The 24,743-nt window shown below is 42.4% G+C and overlaps 1 protein-coding gene and 1 pseudogene across 1 annotated transcript in view; both read left to right on the top strand.

The window, feature by feature from the left end:
* apbb1ip (amyloid beta (A4) precursor protein-binding, family B, member 1 interacting protein) overlaps positions 1–24,743 on the top strand; it is a 122,032-nt gene that overhangs the window by 87,635 nt on the left and 9,654 nt on the right. Inside the window, exons 10-11 of the mRNA XM_060922552.1 lie at positions 5,374–5,484; positions 21,001–21,099. Coding sequence (XP_060778535.1) covers positions 5,374–5,484; positions 21,001–21,099 — 210 coding nt within the window. The remainder of the gene's footprint in view (positions 1–5,373; positions 5,485–21,000; positions 21,100–24,743) is intronic.
* Positions 6,102–14,805, top strand: LOC132885805 (general transcription factor II-I repeat domain-containing protein 2-like; annotated as a pseudogene).

The following is a 24,743-nucleotide window of genomic DNA, read 5'->3' as shown; positions in this document are numbered from 1 at the left end:
AGACACTTGTGTCAAGCTATGCTTCACGCTTGAAAGATGTTATAACTGGAAAAGGATGTTGTACTAAGTACTAAGAATGAATGTCACTTGGGGTTGAATAAAACTGATAATGATGTGAGCACAGAAAAGACATTTGTGGCCATTTTATTATAAATGTTATGTTATATTTGTCTAATTTACAAGTGCCTCTTTGATTTAATTGTAAATAAGATGACTGAAGGGGCGGCACGGTGGTGTAGTGGTTAGCACTGTCGCCTCACAGCAAGAAGGTCCTGGGTTCGAGCCCCGGGGCCGGCGAGGGCCTTTCTGTGCGGAGTTTGCATGTTCTCCCCGTGTCCGCGTGGGTTTCCTCCGGGTGCTCCGGTTTCCCCCACAGTCCAAAGACATGCAGGTTAGGTTAACTGGTGACTCTAAATTGACCGTAGGTGTGAATGTGAGTGTGAATGGTTGTCTGTGTATGTGTCAGCCCTGTGATGACCTGGCGACTTGTCCAGGGTGTACCCCGCCTTTCGCCCGTAGTCAGCTGGGATAGGCTCCAGCTTGCCTGCGACCCTGCAGAAGGATAAAGCGGCTAGAGATAATGAGATGAGATGAGATGAAGATGACTGAAATGATCAAAATCAATGTCAAACTGGCCAAAACACTTAATTTCAGTGGGGGTTGAATAATTGTGAACACAACTGTATATGATGCCCAAGTATAGGCTTTCTTCCCAAAAAAAGCTCAGGGAAAGCTTCTCCATTTCAGAATGTTAGACTCCTCTTTTCACACACCTTTTCACTTTGTGTTTTCATGTACTCTTTCGTTTGAGTCTGAGTTTCATTGCTTTTTTTTTCGATTCTGTAAAGCATCCTTGTGTTAAACTAAACTTATTATTAAAGGTGCGGTCTGTAATATTGAATATTTAAAGGGAATTAGTTTATAGAGTTTCAGTACCTGTCGTAATCATATCACTTCAAAGATACACTATAAGGATGTTAATACTATTGTAGTATTGCCATGCATTCAATCTCAGTTCAGTGTACATTTCATTTCTGGGCCAGAAATGAGCCCTGCCCACAACTGGAACATTACTGCTCAGCTCTGCTCCTTTTTCTTGATGAGGTCAATTTACAAGGCGTTTTACAACTTGCACAGCAGGTGAGATGGAGGCAAGCGTGAAACGTACAGTACCAGTCAAAAGTTTGGAGTCAACTCCATCAAGTCCATTTATTTATATGATGTTTGTCCTTCAGAGTCGAAGATGACCATGATTTCAACTTGGATTTGAATTTGAAGTCATGACTTGTATTAGAGTGAGGGAGAGTTGCTCAGCCGTCAGCCTCACTCTCTCGTCCCAACCTAACCAAGTCCAGGGGCAAGACAGAATCAAGATGGCGGGAGCTAGGTCGGGATGCAGTGGATCGCCAGCAGTGTTCTACATGTTGCATTGTACCCTGATCATGCTCCACAAACACTTTGCTGGGTCCACCTTCCTGCTCATTGAACCACCAGGTGGTGGTTTCCTCCACCCAGTCTACCGAGTCCAGTCTTTGGTCATAGCCTTGACCAGGGGGAACGAGGGGTTGCTAGTGAAGAAGAAGAAGCCTTTGTTTTTGGCACATGTACACTCAAGCACAGCGAAATTCCTCCTCTGCATTTAACCCATCTGAAGCAGTGAATACATGCACACGTGAGCATACACACATACCCAGAGCAGGAGGCAGCCATGCTACAGCACCCAGGGAACAAGTGGGGATTAAGTGCCTTGCTCAAGGGCACTTCAGCCATTCTTGCTGGTCCAGGGAATTGAACCAGCGAGCCTTTTAGTCCCAAAGCTGCTTCTCTAACCTTTAGGCCACGGCTTCCTAGTGCTTGCTCAAGGCCCCACCCCAGACTAGTAGAGAGACGGAGTCACCTTACTACTCCACTGCATGACGGTCAAGGATGGTACATGCCCACGGCCCTAATACAGATTCTGCCAAGTTATTTATATTGTACTTTTAACAATAGACATCATCGCAAAGCAGCTTTACAGAAAAATAAAGATTTTAAACATATGAACTCATCTCATTCCTCATCTCATTATCTCTAGCTGCTTTATCCTGTTCTACAGGGTCGCAGGCAAGCTGGAGCCTATCCCAGCTGACTACGGGCGAAAGGTGGGGTACACCCTGGACAAGTCGCCAGGTCATCACAGGGCTGACACATAGCCACAGACAACCATTCACACTCACATTCACACCTACGGTCAATTTAGAGTCACTAGTTAACCTAACCTGCATGTCTTTGGACTGTGGGGGAAACCGGAGCACTCGGAGGAAACCCACGCGGACAACATGCAAATTCCACACAGAAAGGCCCTCGCCAGCCACGGGGCTCGAACCCGGACCTTCTTGCTGTGAGGCGACGGCGCTAACCACTACACCACCGTGCCGCCCACATATGAACTCATTAATGCAATTTATTTATAAGTAGACAACACGCCTACTCATTCATAGGTTTTTCTGTATTGGAATGACTCAAGTAACTAACCTGGGATCTGCATCAACAGCCAAAGTGTCATAATCACCAAGGTAACAGGATACAAACGGTTAACGAATCTTCACAAGAAGCAGGATGAAAACCTGAAGAGACATGTTGGGGATGGGATGTCTGAGCCACAGACATTTCAACAGAACCAAATAAGCCATAAGCATGCTTACACAAGTTTGTAATAATATTTAATTTCACTTTTCATGCTGTCACAACTTCAAGGCATCAACAATGACACGAAAAGACGTCAGTATCAATTCCCGTGTCCTTGAACACAATGTTTTAATGTGACAAAATAGGCAGTTTTTTTGTGTGTGGCTTTCCATTATGTCTCACTTATGCAATAATAAAATTCTCTCATCCTGTTTTTATGGACGTAACACATGCTTAAAGCGATATGGGTCTAAACCGCTGTATTGATTCCAATGGATTTCCATCTGTAACAAAAGACAGATGTTGGACGGACAACTGAAAAACTCCTCACAAACATCTGTGGTGTAAATTTTGCCTTTAAGGTTATTCTTCTAGATGTGAGGACAAAGCATTTTCCTGTTAGAAAGACTTCCAAGGAGAATGAGTGTACACTCACATTTGGCCACTTTAATAGGAACTTGTTCTTGATTCTAAGATCCCTGTTCTTGGCTGCAGGAGTGGAACCCAGTGTGTTCTTCTGTTCTGCTGTTGCATGCTGAGATGCTTTTCTGCTCACCATGGTTGTAAAGCGTGATGATATGAGTTACTATATCCTTCCTGGCAAAAAAGCTTGAACCAATTACACATCTGTCCATTTTCCTCTGACCTCTCTTATCAACAAGGTATTTGTTTCCACCCACAGAACTGTCGCTCACTCACTCAGTGTTTTTTTGTTTTTCGCATCAGTCTGTGTACGGTAAACTCTCGAAACTGTTGTGTGTGAAAACCCCAGGAGATCAGCAGTTTCTGAAATACTCAAACCAGCCCATCTGGTTCAAACCAACACCCATGCCACAGTGAAAGAAAGAAAGAAAGAAAGAAAGAAAGAAAGAAAGAAAGAAAGAAAGAAAGAAAGAAAGAAAGAAAGAAAGTCACACTTCACTGTGAGATCACAATTTTTCCCATTCTGATGTTTGAACATTGTGAACATTAACTGAAGCTCTTGATTTGTATCTGCGTGATTTTATGCATCAAGGGATCGGCTGATTAGAGAACTGCACAATGGGTGGGTGTTGCTAATAAAGTGAAATGAAGGGTTCTTAGCTTTAAGATTCTTGGACCATTACTTTTCAACCTTTATATGCTCCCACTTGGGCAAATTATCAATAAAAATTCAATTTTGTATCACTGCTATGCAGATGATACCCAAATTTATTTTGCTCTATCACCTAATGACTATGCCCCCCTTGAATGTCTCTACCAGTGTATCGATCAAATCAATAGCTGGATGTCACAAAATTTTCTTCAGCTGAACACAGATAAAACAGAAGTAATTCTATTTGGAAAAAAGATGAAAGACTCAGGATTACCACTATTCTTGACACAAAAGGGATTAAAACTAAAGAAATGGTTAAAAATCTTGGTGTTTTCATTGACAGCGAGCTAAACTTTGACAGTCACATGGAAGCAATCACTAAAACGGCATTTTATCACCTAAAAAACATTTCCAAACTAAGAGGACTTATGTCAAAAAATGATCTGGAAAAACTAATACATGCCTTCATCTCTAGTAGGGTTGATTACTGCAATGGCCTTTTCACAGGCCTGCCAAAAAAGACCATCAGACGACTTCAGCTGGTTCAAAATGCAGCGGCGAGGGTTCTCACACGAACAAAAAGAACAGAGCACATTACTCCAATTCTAAGGTCCCTTCACTGGCTTCCAGTAAGCTACAGCATTGCTGCTGGTGTACAAATCTCTAAATGGTACAGGGCCCAATTACCTCTCTGATATGTTGCAGCGGCCTAACCCAATCAGATCTACCAGATCGCAACAGAAAAATTTACTATTAAAACCAGTTGTTAAAACAAAGTATGGTGAAGCAGCTTTTAGCTACTATGCAGTGCAGCTATGGAACCAACTGCCAGAGGACATTAAAAATGCTCCTGCTGTTGGCAGCTTCAAATCTAGGTTAAAGACCAAGCTGTTTTCAGATGCTTTCTGTTAAATAATTAATATTTTTACATTTTTTATAAGCTTTACTTTCTCTGCATGTTTTAAATTTACTTTAATTTTATTCTATTTTATTCCGCTGGTTTCTTTTTCTTTTTCTCCTTTTTTTTTTCTTTTTGGCATTTTATTATTTTATTTCTACTGTTGTTTAATTCTTATTATTTTCTTTTAATTCTTTTAATTCTTTTAATTAATTGTTTTAGAATAAAAATAAAATTATTTTATGTAATTTTATTTCTCTATTGTTTACTGTTTTTGCTTCTGTAAAGCACATTGAACTGCCATTGTGTATGAAATGTGCTATATAAATAAACTTGCCTTGCCTTGCCTTAAGAGATTTCCAGAGAAACAACAGAAGAAGCATGAAGTGTATAGAATCGGTAGTACAGGGGCTTTGAAAATAACAAACTGAGGTTTTAAGTGAATTCATGTTTTAGTCAGTGTTGGGGGAAGCCATGGCCTAATGGTTAGAGGAACAGCTTTGGGACCAAAAGGTTGCTGGTTCAATTCCCTGAACCAGCAGGACTGGCTTAAGTGCCCTTGAGCAAGGCACCTAACCCCCAACTGCTCCAGCAAGAGTGGTGGCGTACCTTCTGTCTGATTAGCCAATTATCAGATTATCAGTCTGGGCATTGAACCTGACCAACTGTACAGTCAGTGTTGTGAACAATCTCTCTCTCTCTCTCTCTCTCTCTCTCTCTCTCTCTCTCTCAGGCATCTAAGGACATGGTGTGTCTTGTGCAGTTTGATAACATGAATGTGTACTACTGCAACGAGTACAAAAGCAAATACAAAGCCCCCACTGAGCACTGCTTCATCCTCAAGGTCAGTTTACTGAACACACACACACAAATTATTAAACAACGACAACTTAATGGAAGGAGTTGTCAGTGTATTAAGCTGTTTTTAAAACTTGCTGCATTTTCAGTCTTCAGGACAGAAGAGTTTATGCTGTGGTATAAAAGGAATAAAACACTCGGTACATGCTACAAGTTGGCGTACTGGTTAGCATGTCCACCTCTCGACTGGGACGCATCATACAAATGGTACCAACTGCCATCTGGCACAGATGTGAGCAGGGAGTCAAACCCTCGCGGTTACCAGAGAACCAGCCCCCCACTGTAGCCCTAGCTATGTGGCCAAGGGCTATAAAATCAGAGATCGGTGCCGCCCAATGCGCCTAAGGGCCTGGTTAGTACTTGGATGAGAGACTGGCACGGGCGGGACTTTGACTGTTTGCTGTTATACAAAAATAATCAACTTTGGAACAGCAACAGTAACTCTGCTTCATCACCTCATGATTGATTATTTTCCTATAACAGCACCACACCAAGTGTTTTATTCCTTCCATTATCTATCAAACAGATCAGTTAGTTTTTCAGGTCATTTTTATCAATTTATTTATTTATTTAGCAGTCAATTCTATTTTATCTATTTGCAAGATGAACAAGCACAGGGAAGAAAAAAACAGATTTTTCACACCAGTTGAACAGGATGAAGGTATACAGGATGGTATTTTAGTTGTATTTATTTAATATTAAGTCTTTAAGACATGGTGCATGCTTATACTCCGCCATTAGAGATGATGTGGTGCGAAAGGGACTTTGCGGGGTAGACTTTCGAACTGTCCCTTAGGTCTTGAATCCTGATACCTATAGAGACACAACCAAGTTCTGTCAGTGATAGCACTGTTCAGAGACACATGTTTAACTTTCAGTCTTCAGAGATTCACTTTAAAGATTCACTGTTCAGAGATTCATGTTTAAGTTTCATTGTTCAGAGATTCATTTTAAAGAATCACTCCTCAGAGATTCACATTTAAGAATCACTCATTAGAGATTCACTTTAAAGGTTCACTCATCAGAGATTTACATTAAAGATTCATTTATCAGAGATTCACTTTAAAGAATCACTCCTCAGAGATTCACTTTAAAAGAATCACCCCTTAGAGATTCACTTTAAAAAATCACTCCTCAGAGATTTACTTTAAAGAATCACTCCTCAGAGATTCACTTTAAAGAATCACTCCTCAGAGATTCACTTTAAAGAATCACTCCTTAGAGATTCACTTTAAAGAATCACTCCTCAGAGATTCACTTTAAAGAATCACTCCTCAGAGATTCACTTTAAAGAATCACTCCTCAGAGATTCACTTTAAAGAATCACTCCTCAGAGATTCACTTTAAAGAATCACTCCTTAGAGATTCACTTTAAAGAATCACTCCTCAGAGATTCACTTTAAAGAATCACTCCTCAGAGATTCACTTTAAAGAATCACTCCTCAGAGATTCACTTTAAAGAATCACTCCTTAGAGATTCACTTTAAAGAATCACTCTTCGGAGAGTCACTTTAAAGAGTCACTCATTGGAGATTCATGTAAAAGGTTCACTCTTTTATCCATATTTAGCAGAGGCAGTGGAAAAGAAGGTAGCTGAAATCAACAATGGTATGTTGCCTCAAGTGCTAAAGTCTGACTACATTAAATTCTGCAAGAAAGGCATTATATTCTTATCCAGAGTGACGTTCAACCTACCCAGAGCAGCCTGGGGAGCAGTCGGGGGTTAGGTACCTTGCTCAAGGGCACTTCAGCCATTCCTGCTGGTCCAACTAATCGAATTAGTGACCTTTTGGTCCCAAAGCTGCTTCTCTAACCATTAGGCCATGGCTTCCCCATGACTTAACTTAACTCCAGTTAAGTCATTGAGATCAGCAAAGGACAAAAATAGATGGCGAGGACTTTGGGAAGTAAGCGCAGACCTTGAAAAAGCACTTAGGTGGAAACGACAGCGACCAAACAAAAATTGTGAAAATGATTGAACTTACTATCCACTGGAAAGCTGACTAAGCTTGGTTTCCAGCCAAAGGAGACCACCAGAGTCATGAAAGAGATTCAGTACACAACTGGAAAACCCTCATTCTGCTAATTCTGGCTGTGGCTCAAAAGAGATGACGAAACATGGCACACAGACAATCAATAATGATCAGTGGCCATTGGGCTGACCTCACAACAGTGAGGGCTCCAATCACAGAAGATAGGTTGAGGTGTATGCAGTGAAACTGTCCAACTAAAACATCTAAGCTTCTGTGGTACCTCCTGATGATCAGATACCCATCACCATTCTGTGAAGGAGCTGTTGATTGCTTAGCACTCGAGAGTTTACTACTTTTCTATTGTGAGTTTGGGTTTCAGGTCAGCATTATGACAAAAATAATCTATCACGGTGGATTACTGTCAGTGGAGCTGTCTGTGTTATTCACTTCTTCATTTTGTTCTATATTTGTTTTATCAGTTCATCTTTTTTAGCTAATTTTTAGCTATCTTTAAAGAAAAAAGGAGGAAAACGCTTGAGTAAGAGAGGGAAAGAAGTGAAAATCAGTAAAAGCAGAAGAAAAAATGTACGTCTCTTAATCTGGTTGATGCACACACACACACACACACACACACACACACACACACACACACACAGCGCTCTTTAGTCTGACCATCTCCTTATCAAATGTGATTGTATGAAATGTGTATTTAATTAGAAATGTGTGAAATGAGGGTGTCACGGTGGTGCAGTGGTTAGCGCTGTTGCCTCACAGCAAGAAGGTCCGGGTTCGAGCCCCGTGGCCAACAAGGGCCTTTCTGTGTGGAGTTTGCATGTTCTCCTCATGTCCGCGTGGGTTTCCTCCGGGTGCTCCGGTTTCCCCCACAGTCCAAAGACATGCAGGTTAGGTTAACTGGTGACTCTAAATTGACCGTAGGTGTGAATGTGAGTGTGAATGGTTGTCTGTGTCTATGTGTTGGCCCTGTGATGACCTGGCGACTTGTCCAGGGTGTACCCCGCCTTTCGCCCATAGTCAGCTGGGATAGGCTCCAGCTTGCCTGTGACCCTGTAGAACAGGATAAAGCGGCTACAGATAATGAGATGAGATGAGATATATACACAGCCAAAAGTTTGTGGACATCTCACCATCATGTGTATACAACGTATGTGCTGATTGACCATCCCATTACAGATTTAATCCCCCTTCTGTATAAGCTCCACCTGAGGTCTGCGAAGGCTTTCCACTGGATTTTGGGGCATGGCTGTGTAGACTTATGTTCATTCAGTTCAGCAACAAGAGTATTACTGAGATCAAACTCTGGGGTTAAGTGAAGAGGCTCCAGTTCCAATATCAGTTCATCCCAAAGGTGTTCGGTGGGGTTGAGTTCAGTCAGGGCTCTGTGCAGGACACTCGAGTTCTTCCACTCCAACCTTAACACACCATGTCTTCATGGAGCTCTTGCTTTGTGTACCGGAGCACTGTCATGCTGGAACAGGTTTGAGCTTCTTAGTTCCAACTAAGACTGTAAATCTTGAGCATACAGAGATGTTCTATACAACTGTGTGCTTCAAATTTTGCCAACAGTTTGGGAAAGAACCAAATATGGGTGTGATGAAAAAGGTGTTCACATACTTTTGGCCATATAGTGTGTAGCTGCCTTATAAAATCAGTAGATTTTAGGTTGTACAACTCTGATATAAATATCATTGTGTCGTGAATTCTCATTTTGTAGCGTGTAACACACAGTTATTATTTATAAAATGTAATTCCATTAATCTCTTAAACTCCCTCTTAAGTAACTGTGTTTATTGGTTTCTTCACGGAAATTCCATCTTATATAACCCATATATGAGGAGTGCTCCCATACAGAGCAGCCTGTTTCACCCAGTCACACACTCCACCTCAGACTTATTGGCACCCCATTCGTGAAGAGGTGCAAATACAAATGAAACATCATGAAATTATTTACATTTTCTACTCAAAGAAAGTGGTGAAACTTACTGAGGAGAAAATGATAGATGCAATGAGAAGTCCTGAGACATCCTGCAATGTCTTCATACAAGGTTTCCTCGCTGCTGCCTCTCCTGGCAGGGTGTTTCCTCCTGCACTTCATTCAAGGCAGCTGGCTTAAAACGCTCCCTCTGATCGCTCCATGGAGGACAGCACCTTGTAACTCAGACCTTTGAGACTTCACATGGTTTTCAAGTGGGCACCCCAACTGTTTTGTCGATTGGCCCAGGACACCTCAGAGGGGCTTGACAGCAGAACCAGCATCCTGGAACCACCCCCTCTGACTCTCAGGCCTTTGTATCACTCAGCTTTGTCCTCCCTCTCTTCTGCCAGCTTGGTTGTGCCATCACTCATTCCTCTTCAGCCAAAGCCATCTAGATGCTGTCTCAGCCCACTTGGAAATGTCTTCAACCAGTTTCCTGTGGGTGGGACCTCTCACCCCAAGGACTCCCAATGTCCTCCAAAGTGATTGCCCTGGGAACTCCCTGCAACCTACTTCCACTGGGAGATTCCAGGCTCTCCATCCCCTCTGCTGGCATTCAGTGATGAGGGCTTGGTTATCTTCTGTGCTTGCACTCATGTGCCTCCTCAATCCTTTCCTCCAAGGGTACTGTAAGCTCCAGGAGGGCCACCTGTCTTGTGGCTCTTGACCAGAGAATGATGTCTGGACGGAGGTTGGTGTTGGCTATCTCTTCTGGGAATTTAAGATGTAAAATATGCAGGGGAATCAGTGGGGCATTGTGAATTTTGACAAATCTGGTTGTATCTGCCAGGAGGTTAAAGTTTGATTATCATTTTATAAAATATTGTCCCCAAACATTCATCTGAATAAACATACATGATCATTGTAATGTTTGCATAATCATTGATATGGTGAGGTTTTTTGTGAGGAGATGTTTATGTATTTTAGGATTCATGAGGTACTACATTGCACAATGACTGTAAGTTGGCCTAGTGGTTAACATGACCCTCTCGACTGGAAGATTGTGAGTTCTACTCGCAGTCGGGTCATACCAAAGACCATCATAAAAATGGTACCTACAGTGTCTGGCAAGGCATGCTGCAATACAGATGTGAGTGGGGAAGTCAAACTCTCATGGTTACCAGAGGATCTGCCCCCAACTGTAACCCTAGCTGTATAGACGAGAGGTCGAGGGCTATCGAAATGGAGATCGGTGTCGCACCCATATGCCTTAAAGAGATGGTTAGTACTGGGAGGCTGCCTGGGAAGACCAGATTCTGGCGTGACAGGGACTTTGACTTGACTTTGACGTTGCACAACATCCAATGTAACTCCAAAAGAATAAATAAAAAGTACATGTTCTTAAATTAGGCAGTATGGTGGTGTAGTGGTTAGCACTTGCCTCACTGCAAGAAGGTCCTGGGTTTGAGCCCCGTGGCCGGCGAGGGCCTTTCTGTGTGGAGTGTGCATGTTCTCCCCATGTCTGCGTGGGTTCCCTCCGGGTGCTCCAGTTTCCCCCACAGTCCAAAGACATGCAGATTAGGTTAATTGGTGGCTCTAAATTGACCGTAGGTGTGAATGTGAGTGTGAATGGTTGTCTATGTGTCAGCCCTGTGATGACCTGGTGACTTGTCCAGGGCGTACCCCGCCTTTCACCCGTAGTCAGCTGGGATAGGCTCCAGCTTGCCTGCGACCCTGTAGAACAGGATAAAGCGGCTAGAGATAATGAGAGAGAGAGATGTTCTTAAATTAGGCAGTATGGTGGTGTAGTGGTTAGCACTCGCCTCACTGCAAGAAGGTCCTGGGTTTGAGCCCCGTGGCCGGCGAGGGCCTTTCTGTGTGGAGTGTGCATGTTCTCCCCATGTCTGCGTGGGTTCCCTCCGGGTGCTCCGGTTTCACCCACAGTCCAAAGACATGCAGGTTAGATTAATTGGTGGCTCTAAATTGACCGTAGGTGTGAATGTGAGTATGAACTGTTGTTTGTCTCTGTGTCAGCCCTGCAATAACCTGGCGACTTGTCCAGGGTGTACCCCGCCTCTCGCCCATAGTCAGCTGGGATAGGCTCCAGCTTGCCTGCGACCCTGTAGAACAGGATAAAGTGACTAGAGATAATGAGATGAGAGGAGATGGCCAGATAATGAGCTGATTCAGTTCAACAGCAAAAAACAAGACCAGTTCTTTGAGAAACTGGGGCTGATACTGAGAACTTGTCCGCAGTTCTGAGTACTTGGTTTTGTGCTTTTAGTTTCTGTAAGAGTTCTGGTTGATATTTGTTAGTTGTGGCAGTTTGATGCCTTTATTTAGTCTGTGCTGAGCCACAGTGGAAAACCTGATGTGCTGAGTAAACTGAATACAAGCTTTTTAAGGATCTGAAAGTCACCATCTATTGCTCTTGAAACTGTTTATCAGCAGAAGCAGTTGTAGGGCAAGCATTACAGTTCAGAGTTTGGGACGTTTGGTTAAGTTTGATCTCAGACGTGGTCTAGAGAACTGATCAGCTGGTTTGCTTAAGAAATTGTGGTCTGGGCTGCATTTCGCGTCAGGTGTAGAAGCTACATATGTATCTGCTCTTAAGGAAATGGCTAGAATGCCTTGTTGATCTATGAATATCTTAGACTTTCTGATGTGGTTTCTATGACACATGGCTTTAAAACTAAGCAAAAAACCACATCTAAGAACAGTTGTAGCTCCATCTTGAAGCTGAATTATTTTCTTTTTCAGAATACATAGACTCAGGGTGGGGGAGTGGCCTAAAGGGAGTCAACTATGATATAAAGTTTTCGAGAAGCAGCTTTGAGACCAAAAGGTTGCTGGTTTGATTTGTAGGACCAGCAAGGAAATGTGTGGGTGGGGGGAGTGAATGAACAGCACTTTCCCCTCCCTCTACACTGCAGGGGTGTCAAACTCAAGGCCTGCGGGCCGGATTTGGCCTGCGATATAATTATATACGGCCTGCGAGATAATTCCATATGGCTATTATTAATGGCCCGCCGGTAAATAGCGCTCCCACCACTCATACTACAAATCCCACTATGCAGGTCAAGACCTGTGCACTAACCCATTTTCCCACGCTGCCAATGACACATTGATCAGTGGTCAGCGGATAAACGCATCGGTCAGCACTTTTTACAGTGACATTTAAGCTAGTCTGACCCCCAAAAAATAGCCAGATTAACAAGTAGACTTTGAAAACAGGGATTTTCAAAACAGGTGGGAGGCAGAGTACCTGTTCGTTGACATCAGAGGCAAACCTGTGTGTCTTGTTTGTGGAGCTAATGTGGCCGTAATTAAAGAATATAGCATAAGACGGCATTATGAGACAAAACATCAGGACAAGTACAAAAACCTGGACATACAGCAGAAGCTAGAGAAGGCAGAAGAGTTGAAAAAGAGTCTGGTGTTACAGCAAGCTACGGTATGTTCGCAAAAGCAAAATCACAAAGTGAAGCTGCCGTGAAAGCTAGTTTTGTAGTGGCAGAAGAGATAGCCAAATCAGCCCGGCCTTTTACGGAGGGAGAGTTTTTTTGAAGCGCTGCATGATTAAAGTGTGCGACGTCTTGTGTCCAGATAAAAAGCAAGCATTTTCAAATATAAGTCTCAGCAAAAATACGGTTGCTGATCGGATATGTGAGCTTGCCACTGATTTACAAGCACAGTTGATGGAAAAGGGAAAACACTTTATTGCGTATTCCCTTGCTGTGGATGAGAGCACTGACAAGTCTGACACTGCACAGCTGGCAATCTTCATCTGTGCAGTGGACTCCAGTTTATGTGTTACAGAGGAACTTTTGGGTATTAAACCAGTGCACGACACAACCACAGGAAAAGACGTATTTGAAGAAGTATCTAAATGTGTGAATGACATGACACTGGTCTGGGACAAACTTACGGGACTGACGACAGACGGAGCGCCTGTGATGTGCGGGGAAAAGAGTGGATTGGTGGGACGGATGTGGGAGAAGATGCAGAGGGAGAACTGCACAGGTGAGCTGACAGTGTATCACTGCATCATACACCAGGAAACGCTGTGCAGCAAAGTCCTGAAGATGGAACATGTCATAAGCACCGTAACACAGTTAACTTTATAAGAGGCAAAGGTTTAAATCACCAGCAATTTCAGTCTTTTCTGGAGGAAATGCAGTCTGAATTTGGTGACGTGCCTTATCACACAGAGGTGCGATGGCTGAGTCGAGAAAAAGTGCTCAGCAGATTTTTCAAGCTGCGTGAGGAAATTTGTCAGTTCATGGAAAGTAAAGGAAAAGACTCAACAGGGCTCCGGGATGAAAAGTGGCTATGTGAGTTGGCCTTTCTGTGCGACATAACGAAGCATCTTAATGCATTAAACCTCCAGCTTCAGGGACGGGACCGTGTGATTACAGACATATATGATGCAGTGGGACGGCATGGTGGTGTAGTGGTTTGCACTGTCGCCGCACAGCAAGAAAGTCCGGGTTCGAGCCCCGTGGCCGGTGAGGGCCTTTCTGTGTGGAGTTTGTATGTTCTCCCCGTGTCCGTGTGGGTTTCCTCCGGGTGCTCAGGTTAGGTTAACTGGTGACTCTAAATTGACCGTAGGTGTGAATGTGAGTGCGAATGGTTGTCTGTGTCTATGTGTCAGCCCTGCGATGACCTGGCGACTTGTCCAGGGTGTACCCCGCCTTTCGCCCGTAGTCAGCTGGGATAGGCTCCAGCTTCCCTGCGACCCTGTAGAACAGGATAAAGCGGCTAGAGATAATGAGATGAGATTATGCAGTGAAAGCTTTTCAAGTCAAGTTGCACCTGTGGGAGACGCAGATGCAAAAAGGGAACTTATGCCACTTTCCATGTTGCCAAAAAATCACAGACCAGGTCTCCACCGCTGTGTTTCCAGCTGCGCTTTTTGCTGATAAACTGAATACACTGTGCACCAAGTTTACACGGCGCTTTGCCGACTTTGACGAGCAGAAATTTAACTTTGAACTGCTCAGAAGTCCATTTGCAGTTGATGTGGAGAAAGCTCCAGCAAACATCCAGATGGAACTGATAGAACTCCAGTCTAACGGCACACTTAGGGCAAAGTATGACTCTGTGGGGCCCGCACAGTTCCACCAATTCATTCCTGACACGATGCCCCAACTCCGCCTACACGCTGCTCGAATGCTCTGCATGTTTGGTAGTGCATACCTGTGTGAGAAACTTTTCTCTGTGATGAAGATGAACAAAACCACACAAAGAAGTCGTCTCACTGATGCACATCACTCCATCCTGAGAGTTTCCACAGCTCAGAGCCTAACCCCAAACATAAATGAACTTGCAGCCAAGAAAAGATGCCAAGCATCTGGCTCGGAGAAATGAAATAAGAGAGAAAATTAAATAGCTTTTTGTTTCTGGACATTTTTATTTGAAAAATTTGCAAATTTTCATCAGCTTGAAATATTCTCATTTTGCCTGATGTTATTTTTAAAGAAAATATAATTTTTTATTTTATTTAATGTGTTGAGGAAAAAGTTGTTGTATTCTGGCTATTCAAATTCATACTGATGATTAAAATATTGCCAGTTTTAGACTGTTCAATAAATGTTAATCCTGTTTGGCCCGCGACTTAGACTCATCTCATCTCATCTCATCTCATTATCTCTAGCCGCTTTATCCTTCTACAGGGTCGCAGGCAAGCTGGAGCCTATCCCAGCTGACTACGGGCGAAAGGCGGAGTACACCCTGGACAAGTCGCCAGGTCATCACAGGGCTGACACACAGACACAGACAACCATTCACACTCACATTCACACCTACGGTCAATCTAGAGTCACCAGTTAACCTAACCTGCATGTCTTTGGACTGTGGGGGAAACCGGAGCACCCGGAGGAAACCCACACGGACACGGGGAGAACATGCAAACTCCACACAGAAAGGCCCTTGCCGGCCCCGGGGCTCGAACCCAGGACCTTCTTGCTGTGAGGCGACAGCGCTAACCACTACACCACCGTGCCGCCCGCGACTTAGACTGTCTTTTCAATTTTGGCCCGTTCTGTGATTGAGTTTGACACCACTGCTCTGGGTGTGTGTGTATGTGTGTTCACTGCTTCAGATGGGTTAAATGCAGAGACAGAGAAAGAATTTCACTGTGCTCTAATATCTCATCTCATTATCTCTAGCTGCTTTATCCTGTTCTACAGGGTCGCAGGCGAGCTGGAGCCTATCCCAGCTGACTACGGGCGAAAGGCGGGGTACACCCTGGACAAGTCGCCAGGTCATCACAGGGCTGACACATAGACACAGACAACCATTCACACTCACATTCACACCTACGGTCAATTTAGAGTCACCAGTTAACCTAACCTGCATGTCTTTGGACTGTGGGGGAAACCGGAGCACCCGGAGGAAACCCACGTGGACACGGGGAGAACATGCAAACTCCACACAGAAAGGCCCTCGCCGGCCACGGGGCTCGAACCCGGACCTTCTTGCTGTGAGGCGACAGGACTAACCACTACACCACCGTGCCGCCGTGCTCTAATATATATGTGCTAATAAAAGCTTCTTCTAAAGCCATGGCTTAATGGTTAGAGAAGCAGCTTTGGAACCAAAAGGTTGCTGGTTTGATTCCCTGGACCAACAGGAATAGCTGAAGTGCCCTTGAGCAAGGTACTTCTCAACTTCTCTGGTTGGGGTTAGGTTGAGACTTCTCTGGGTATGTTGTACATCGCTTTGGATAAGAGCGTCTGCTAAATGCCAGTAATGTAATGTAAATTTTAAAGATGAAATTATATGCTTGAGGTTATTTGAATGATAGATTTCTGATCTGATTTGTATATTTATTTATTATTCAGCTGTCTGTATATAAATGGTGTTATTAAGTCTTAGATTTAAGATTGAGGTAAACTGGTAGCTACAGAGAAGCTCATTAGCTTGCCGTAGTTTGGCGCTGTGGTGCACCAGATGTTAAAAATCTGACTATCTGACGTTATTTAATCATCTAGGGCCATTTTGATCAATTTAGATAATCACATCACATCACATTATCTCTAGCCGCTTTATCCTTCTACAGGGTCGCAGGCAAGCTGGAGCCTATCCCAGCTGACTACGGGCGAAAGGCGGGGTACACCCTGGACAAGTCGCCAGGTCATCACAGGGCTGACACATAGACACAGACAACCATTCACACTCACATTCACACCTACGGTCAATTTAGAGTCACCAGTTAACTTAACCTGCATGTCTTTGGACTGTGGGGGAAACCGGAGCACCCGGAGGAAACCCACGCGGACACGGGGAGAACATGCAAACTCCACACAGAAAGGCCCTCGCCAGCCCCGGGGCTCGAACCCAGAACCTTCTTGCTGTGAGGCGACAGCGCTAACCACTACACCACCGTGCCGCCCAATTTAGATAATGATTTGTGTAAAAAAAAATAATAAAAAATAAAAAAGTGCAAAGTTTTATTGTAGTGATAAAAATTCACACATTAGAAGTGATATAAATGCATCTAAGTGTTAAATATAGAAATGTTTTCAACTTTATGTAAATCTAAATGTTTTCAAGACTTACAGAAAAAAATTAACAAATGCCTGATTGATTGATTGATTGATTGATTGATTGATTGATTGATTGATTGATTGATTGATTGATTGATTGATTGAGTATTGGAGCTGCGAGGTTAATAACTATGGCAAGCTTACAGTTATCAATTTAGCAAACAGTTCATTAAATTAGCCAAGTGTGATTCAAAACTACAGATTAGAATCCCTGGAGCAAAATTAATACATGTGTAAAATAAAATTCCACACCATACTTCCCCTTATCAAAAAGAAATATACTTCAAGTTCATTTTAAGTTAAAGTATATTTCCTTAAGTATACTTTTGTGTACCAAGTATACTGATATCAATGTACTTACAGTATGCTTGTAAGTAAACTAATCTAATACTTCTTGGGAATAAATTGGCCCACTTTTAGTTTATAAAAAGTATACTTTAAGTCTAAGAGAAGTAAACTCTGAGTATACAACTAGTATTTTTTATTTTGTACTGCAAATATACCACAAGTAAACTTATCTACTAATAGTTTACTAGTTCTATACTTGTAGTCCACTCTTTAGTTTACAAAAGCATACTTCATAGTGTACTGGAAATATACTATGAGTTTACTTGTTTTATACTTCTAGTCCACTTTTTAGTTTACTAAAGTATACTTTATAGCATATATACTAATGTTACTGGTTATATACATCTAGTTAATAACACTATGTACATAAAAGAGAAGTTTAAGTTCCAACACTGTTTACTCTTAAGCTATTCCACCCCAGAGCTGAACACAAACTGATGGTACATGTCGGTTTAAAAGATGGGATTTAAAACATGCTGCCGTATATCACAAAGACGACAATATGTGTGAAAAAGAAATATTTTATCGGCTACTATCAAAAGGAGAAGCACAACTACAGGGCAAGTACACTTGAACATAAGGCACAAATATTTTAATACTTTATTACACTTTTGTTAAGTATATCTTGATCAAAAGTTTAAGTTTTAATATACTTAGACTTTTCTATATACTTTTCAGTATACTTATGCATAACTTTATTAAGTATATCTCTGATAAGTAAATAAAAAGTTAACTGAAAGCATACTTTTTAGTTTAAAAGAAGTATACTAGAAGCACACTTGAATAAGCTTATTTTTTGTAAGGGTGTGTCGACTGAGTAAGATGGACTCAGATGAGGGTGTGGCTGCATGGATGAAGATGGTGTCAGGGAAAATAGTCCACGTTTCATTTTTTGTTGAACTTTTCCTTGAATTAAAGTATTTTCTAAGACTATATGGATAAAGTCTTGCGTTTTAAAGCACACACACATCTGGCAGTAGGTGAAACACAGGTTATTTGGCAAGCCATCTGTTCCCTCTCTGACTGTTCCAGCTCACCTAACCCTGGCGACTAATCACAACTTTCCTGCATGATTATTTCAAGGTGTGCATCTCCTTCACACCAGGCGCTTTAACAAGCTGTGATTAACCAAATGACCGGCTCCGGAGATGAAAATGGACCTGTGTGTGTGTGTGTTGCAGATCTTACCAAGACATGGACCTGTGCTTATAAGTGACTCATTTCTCAAAATCCAAAACAAACACCTTTATAAGTTATCGTGTTCTCAGCTCGCTTATGTTCAGATGTGAATTTGCTAGTAACCATTAATAACTGTTTCAAAATTCTACATGAACAAATCTGTCTCTCAATCTCCAGTGTCTTGCATAAGTATTCACCCCCTTGAACTTTTCTACATTGGGTAGTGCTTGAAAAAGGATATAACTGATTTTTACCATTTGATTAAACACTATGTTGAATATTTATCTTGTGTTGCTCACTTTAATTAAAGAGAAATATCAGACTTTTTTGGTTGCATAAATATTAACCCAGTATTTCTGTAATTATAGCTGCATGTCTGCTTACTCGTTCTTTTTGTCAAAATTGCTCAAGTTCTCTTAGACTGGATGGAGAACGTTGATGGTCAAGTCGTGCCCCAATCAGACGGAGGTGTCAGTTTTTGACACACTGGCACAAAAACCCGTCTCAGGTCTAGAACATTCTGCCTCGATTTGGTGTTTTCCATCATACCTTCAACCCTGACCAGTTTCCCAGTCTCCCAGTCTCTACTAAGGAAAAGCATTCCTACATCATGATGCTACCATCACCATGCTTCACAGTGAAGATGGCATGCTCAGGGTAATGAAGAGTGTTGAGTTTCCACCAAATGTAGGTCATGAAGGTCATTGTTGGTTCTCAAACCAGAGAACTATTTTAACGTGCCTTCTGACCAATTCCAAACCAGATTTTATACAGTATGTTTTTCTTCTCACCACTCTTCCATAAAGCCCAGCTCTATGCAGTGTCTGGACTTTCGTAGTTCTGTGAACAGCTTCTCCCAGCTGAGCTGTGGATCTTAGAGTGAACCTTGGCCTATGGGTTGATTTTCTGATTAATCCCTATTTACCAGGCAGAGTCAAGGTACCATGTTTTTTCCCAGATTGATACATTTCTAGAACTTTTCCAGATTTGTTTTGATAGCTTTGATACTTATATAATTAGGGCCTGAGCCACCAGAGGTGCAAGGCCCTATTGTTTTCCTAAGGATTGATTGATTGATTGATTGATTGATTGATTGATTGATTGATTGATTATCTATCTATCTATCTATCTATCTATCTATCTATCTATCTATCTATCTATCTATCTATCTATCTATCTATCTTCAAGACTTGGCCATTTCTGAGGTGGTTCCCATGGGTGAAAACTCATGAAATTTGGTACACACATCAGTCTTGGCCACTGCTACTCAGGGTCAGAGGCTTGGCCCCAGGTGTCCAGGGGACTCCATAGCACCCCCACATATCATTGAGACATTTGCCCAATATATAGTTTCACCTATCTGTGTCAAATTTGGTAGGTGCATGGGGTGCCGCAAGACGAACAAAATTGTAATAAAAATTGCATCAACCACACTCAACAGGAAATGAGTTATTTTTGGTTTTGTGCACTTTGACACATGTTACATTTTGATGTTCTGCTCCTCAGCAGTTTCTTGGATTCGTCTCAGATTTGGTCTACATGATCTCACGATGTTGCTGATTTTGCATTGCGAAGAGATTTGTGATATCTTGCAAGATGTTGAAAAGGCAAAACAATACATTTATACTGTATGTTAAGCAATGCAAACAGGAAATGTGTCATAAATTCGCCATGCAATGCTTGATAGGGCTCAAACTTCACGTAGGATATGATGGTTCTGATGATATCCACATGCCCAAAGTGACTCTCTGGTATAGCGCCACCATTTGGACCTGGACAGTAATGACTTCATTGCCTAAAAACTCATCACTGGTGGTGCACACATCAGATACCCAGGCTTTTGTCACACATCTCAGGTGCGTGTGCATTGTACAATGACCACGTGTGACAGGTCACGGCACCGGAGGTGTTCAGGCCCTTCATCACCACTTGCAGCTATATTTTAATTGAGATCATACGACACTTTTAATTACACACAAGTCAACTCCGTTCACCAAATTATTATATGTATGACTTCTGATGTGGATTAATTTCGGGCTTTCACAGCAGCAGGGGTGAATACTTATGCAGTCACAACTTTTTATAGGTTTTTTTTTTGGTCAATAATTCAGCAACCAAGTTGGGTTTTTCTCCCCCTCCCATCAACGTACAGTATTTTGTTTAGAGTCATAACATAAAATTCGAGTAAAGTTTCACTTCCAGGTTGTAACACGACAAAATACGGATATGAAAGGGAAAGACAAAGCATCAGCATAGCTTCATCAGCTTTAGCGTTAACATAGCTGAGAGAAAAAGTGCTGACTCATCAACCACAGCTGGTCTCAGCAAACGACACAGTAACCACCAGTTTTGCAAATGAGCACATTGAGCTGCATAATGTGTATTTATTTCCTGCAGGCAAATGCATATTATGGTTTATGCTCAAGTCTATGTAAAACAATGGAGATTTAGCAAAGCGAGCTTTAGCTCAGAGCCCAATACTGTACAGTGTTAATGAAGTGTGTGTGATGTGTCTCCAGCATCCTCAGATCCAAAAGGAGTCTCAGTATATCAAGTACCTGTGCTGTGACGATGAATGGACCATGAACCTCTGGGTTACGGGGATCCGTATCGCTAAGGTGAGATAAATCCAAGCGAGAACTCATCATATACGCATGTAATATGTTTATATTTCAAAAGGAAGGATGCAAGAAAATCAAATCAGATGTTTTCACCCATTTAAAGTGATTTCAGTGAATTCAAATGGAACCAGTGTACCCTAGCAGGTTCAGAATACCCATAATGCATTTTGATATTCATAAGAAATAGGGTTTCTTTTCTTCCTTATTACAGTTTGGTATAACTCTGTCCTTAAGGCTTTAGAAGCTGTGAGTGATATAATTAAATAATGTTAGCTGACTTTTTTTCATGGTATATCAGATATATTTCATTCAGCTAGCATGATACGGAACGAAGTGAAGACGAGTATAATGGATATACCACGAAAGAAAGCCAGACAATATTATTATTATTATCTCATCTCATTATCTGTAGCCGCTTTATCCTGTTCTACAGAGTCGCAGGCAAGCTGGAGCCTATCCCAGCTGACTACGGGCGAAAGGCGGGGTACACCCTGGACAAGTCGCCAGGTCATCACAGGGCTGACACATAGACACAGACAACCATTCACACTCACATTCACACCTACGGTCAATTTAGAGTCACCAGTTAACCTAACCTGCATGTCTTTGGACTGTGGGGGAAACCGGAGCACCCGGAGGGAACCCACGCGGACACGGGGAGAACATGCAAACTCCGCACAGAAAGGCCCTCACCGGCCACGGGGCTCGAGCCCGGACTTTCTTGCTGTGAGGTGACAGTGCTAACCACTACACCACCGTGCCGCCCATTATTATTATTATTATTATTATTATTATAATACATACACATTCTCTTCATATCAGCATTCTCGAAGGCTAGCTTAAAGGAGATACATAGAACCTTTATTTTTAAATACATTTCTGAGTGGATAGTATCTCCATCCTTGACTCTTGTATGCTGCATAAATAGGAATAAAAAATATATATATTTTTGAGAGTTAAAATTGACCGCAAGGTTGGCATTTGAGCTGCCCCGCTGAGCCAGCCAGCTCTGAGTGGGTGACGTCACTGCGGTAACCGGTTTTAAGGCCGAGGCCTTTGACAGCTATAGACCAAAGCCAGACTCGGCAGGTGAGAGTGATTGCAGTGGCCTCTTCATTCAGATTTATTGGAGATTCTTCAGATGCCTCAGATAGTAATACATCTGACTGTGATAGTCCTGAAACTGGAGTGTGTGTACACATGCTACTGCTATACACATGGAAGCGTATCAGTTCGAACCATCGAAAAGTGAATCCGATAGTAACACGTCAGCCCCGGAGGCCCCCACCTTACAAAATAAAGCCAAAGAACAGAGCCGTCTAGAGAATTGGATGGAATTGAATTGACAGTCTCATGTGACGCTCATTAAAACAGGATGGGTGTTATAACTTATGCAACATACATGTACATGCATGCATTTTCACTGATAAAACATAAAAGGCTAATTAAATAATCAGATGAACTGAGACAATCACATTCTGAAGCAAATTAAATAATCTTATACCGGTAACTTAAATACACAATACAAGTTGCATGTATTAATCTAAATGCAGGTAAACAACGAGTGTTGTTTATTATGTAACCAAATGAGAGTCACATCTTATCCCTCTGTGTTCTCACTTCTTGAAGGCCGACCTTTTGAAACAGTCTGACTTTCAGTTCTTTGTTCATTCGCTTCTTCCACATAAGGGCGAGATATTGCTGCTGAGGCAAGCATATCCAGCGGGGGGAGGCATATCCAGTGGAGAAATCTGACGAATGGTCCACTCATTCTCCATTTTCTCCATACTGAGTACTCCACCATTACTGCTCGGCTCACACTCCAGGAGAACTGGTGCAACTGAAATTACTTTCCTTTTCTTGTAGCTTTCTTTTCCTTTAATTGTTGGTACTGCACCCTCTTTCAATATGGGCTTACAGACAACACTCCTCAACAGATCAGAGGTTTCGTACAAGTCATCAGTAAAATGTGCCCGTGAATTTCTTGCAAAATGCGTCCAAATCTTTGCAGTTTGAACATTCTTGGGTCATGAATGCAACACAAATCCACCTTCTGTCATGTTGCTGCACCCACCAGCAACACATCTATGTGGCATGGCAATAAATTAGCTCAAAATGGAGGATCGAAGTTGCAGTTAGCTTTGTGTTTTAGTATAGCGGAAATGGCGATGAGACCGATAGCCTTCCTGCTGTGACGTCACAGATGTCAAGGTCATTCACTCAGATTGTGACTTATATGCATAATTTTAATCATAAAATTACGATATTAGATTTATTGTTCACGCTTAAAACGATTCCTATGCCATTCTTGAGGTCTCAAGGCATTTATAAACAAAAAGTGAGGCCATGGTTCTGCGTATCTCCTTTAACCATGACTCGGTACTGTTAGTGCAGCAGTCCAGTTACCTTCCAGCCAGTGTAACGTTCAGCAGTAGTGTTAGCGAAGGCCAATGCTAGCTTACCTTCAACTGGTACTGTTAGTGCAGCAGTCCAGTTACCTTCCAGCCGGTGTAGCGTTCAGCAGTAGTGTTCGCAAAGGCCAATGCAAGCGCAGTCAAGCCAGTGCTATCGAGAGCAAGTAGCACAGGCTGACAACCGAGAAACTAAAGTTTCTGTCTCCAGACTCTTCTTCCACACACGTTCATACTTAAGTATTCATTTCCCTGTGTAATTTACTTAGTTACTTTAAAATCAACATCAACAGCTACACACAACAGAGCCACCTGGCAGCCAAAATTCCCTCAAAATCTTCCATATTTAACAAAGCAAACCTGGCAGCTATGTTTTACAAATTGTCACAGTCGCTTGCTAGCATGGAAGTTTTACATCTCCGATGCGACGTGTGACATCATGTTGTCTTGACAACCAGGCAATATCTCATCTCATCTCATCTCATTATCTCTAGCCGCTTTATCCTTCTACAGGGTCGCAGGCAAGCTGGAGCCTATCCCAGCTGACTACGGGCGAAAGGCGGGGTACACCCTGGACAAGTCGCCAGGTCATCACAGGGCCAACACATAGACACAGACAACCATTCACACTCACATTCACACCTACGGTCAATTTAGAGTCACCAGTTAACCTAACCTGCATGTCTTTGGACTGTGGGGGAAACCGGAGCACCCGGAGGAAACCCACGCGGACACGGGGAGAACATGCAAACTCCGCACAGAAAGGCCCTCGCCGGCCCCGGGGCTCGAACCCAGGACCTTCTTGCTGTGAGGCGACAGCGCTAACCACTACACCACCGTGCCGCCCAACCAGGCAATATCATAAACCATATTCAACACTCATTCTCCATTGGGTAGAGTGATGTAATACACATAGGATAAGCGATATGCTAACAATATTGCATGCTATCGAAGCAAATGAATGAAACCTACTAGAAGGGAAAAGAACACGTTTTTATTCCATTGAAAAAGTGTCCTGTATGCATAGTAATGGATGATAATGTACTGTATTTTCACTTTAAGTCTATATGTACAAGAGATTATGGAGCTTAACAATACCATTTGAAGCATATATGTGAAGATTTGGATCTGTATTTAGGCTACGGAAAAGATTTTCATGTTCAGGCTTAAAGAGGAAATGGTCATCAGTGAGATGTTTCACTGAATCATTTCATTTAATTACCTGCTTTG

This window comes from Neoarius graeffei, chromosome 5 (assembly GCF_027579695.1).
Source record: "Neoarius graeffei isolate fNeoGra1 chromosome 5, fNeoGra1.pri, whole genome shotgun sequence".
Classification (NCBI taxonomy): domain Eukaryota; kingdom Metazoa; phylum Chordata; class Actinopteri; order Siluriformes; family Ariidae; genus Neoarius; species Neoarius graeffei.
Note: the sequence above shows the minus strand (reverse complement) of the source record. Positions and strands in the feature narration are given on the sequence as shown.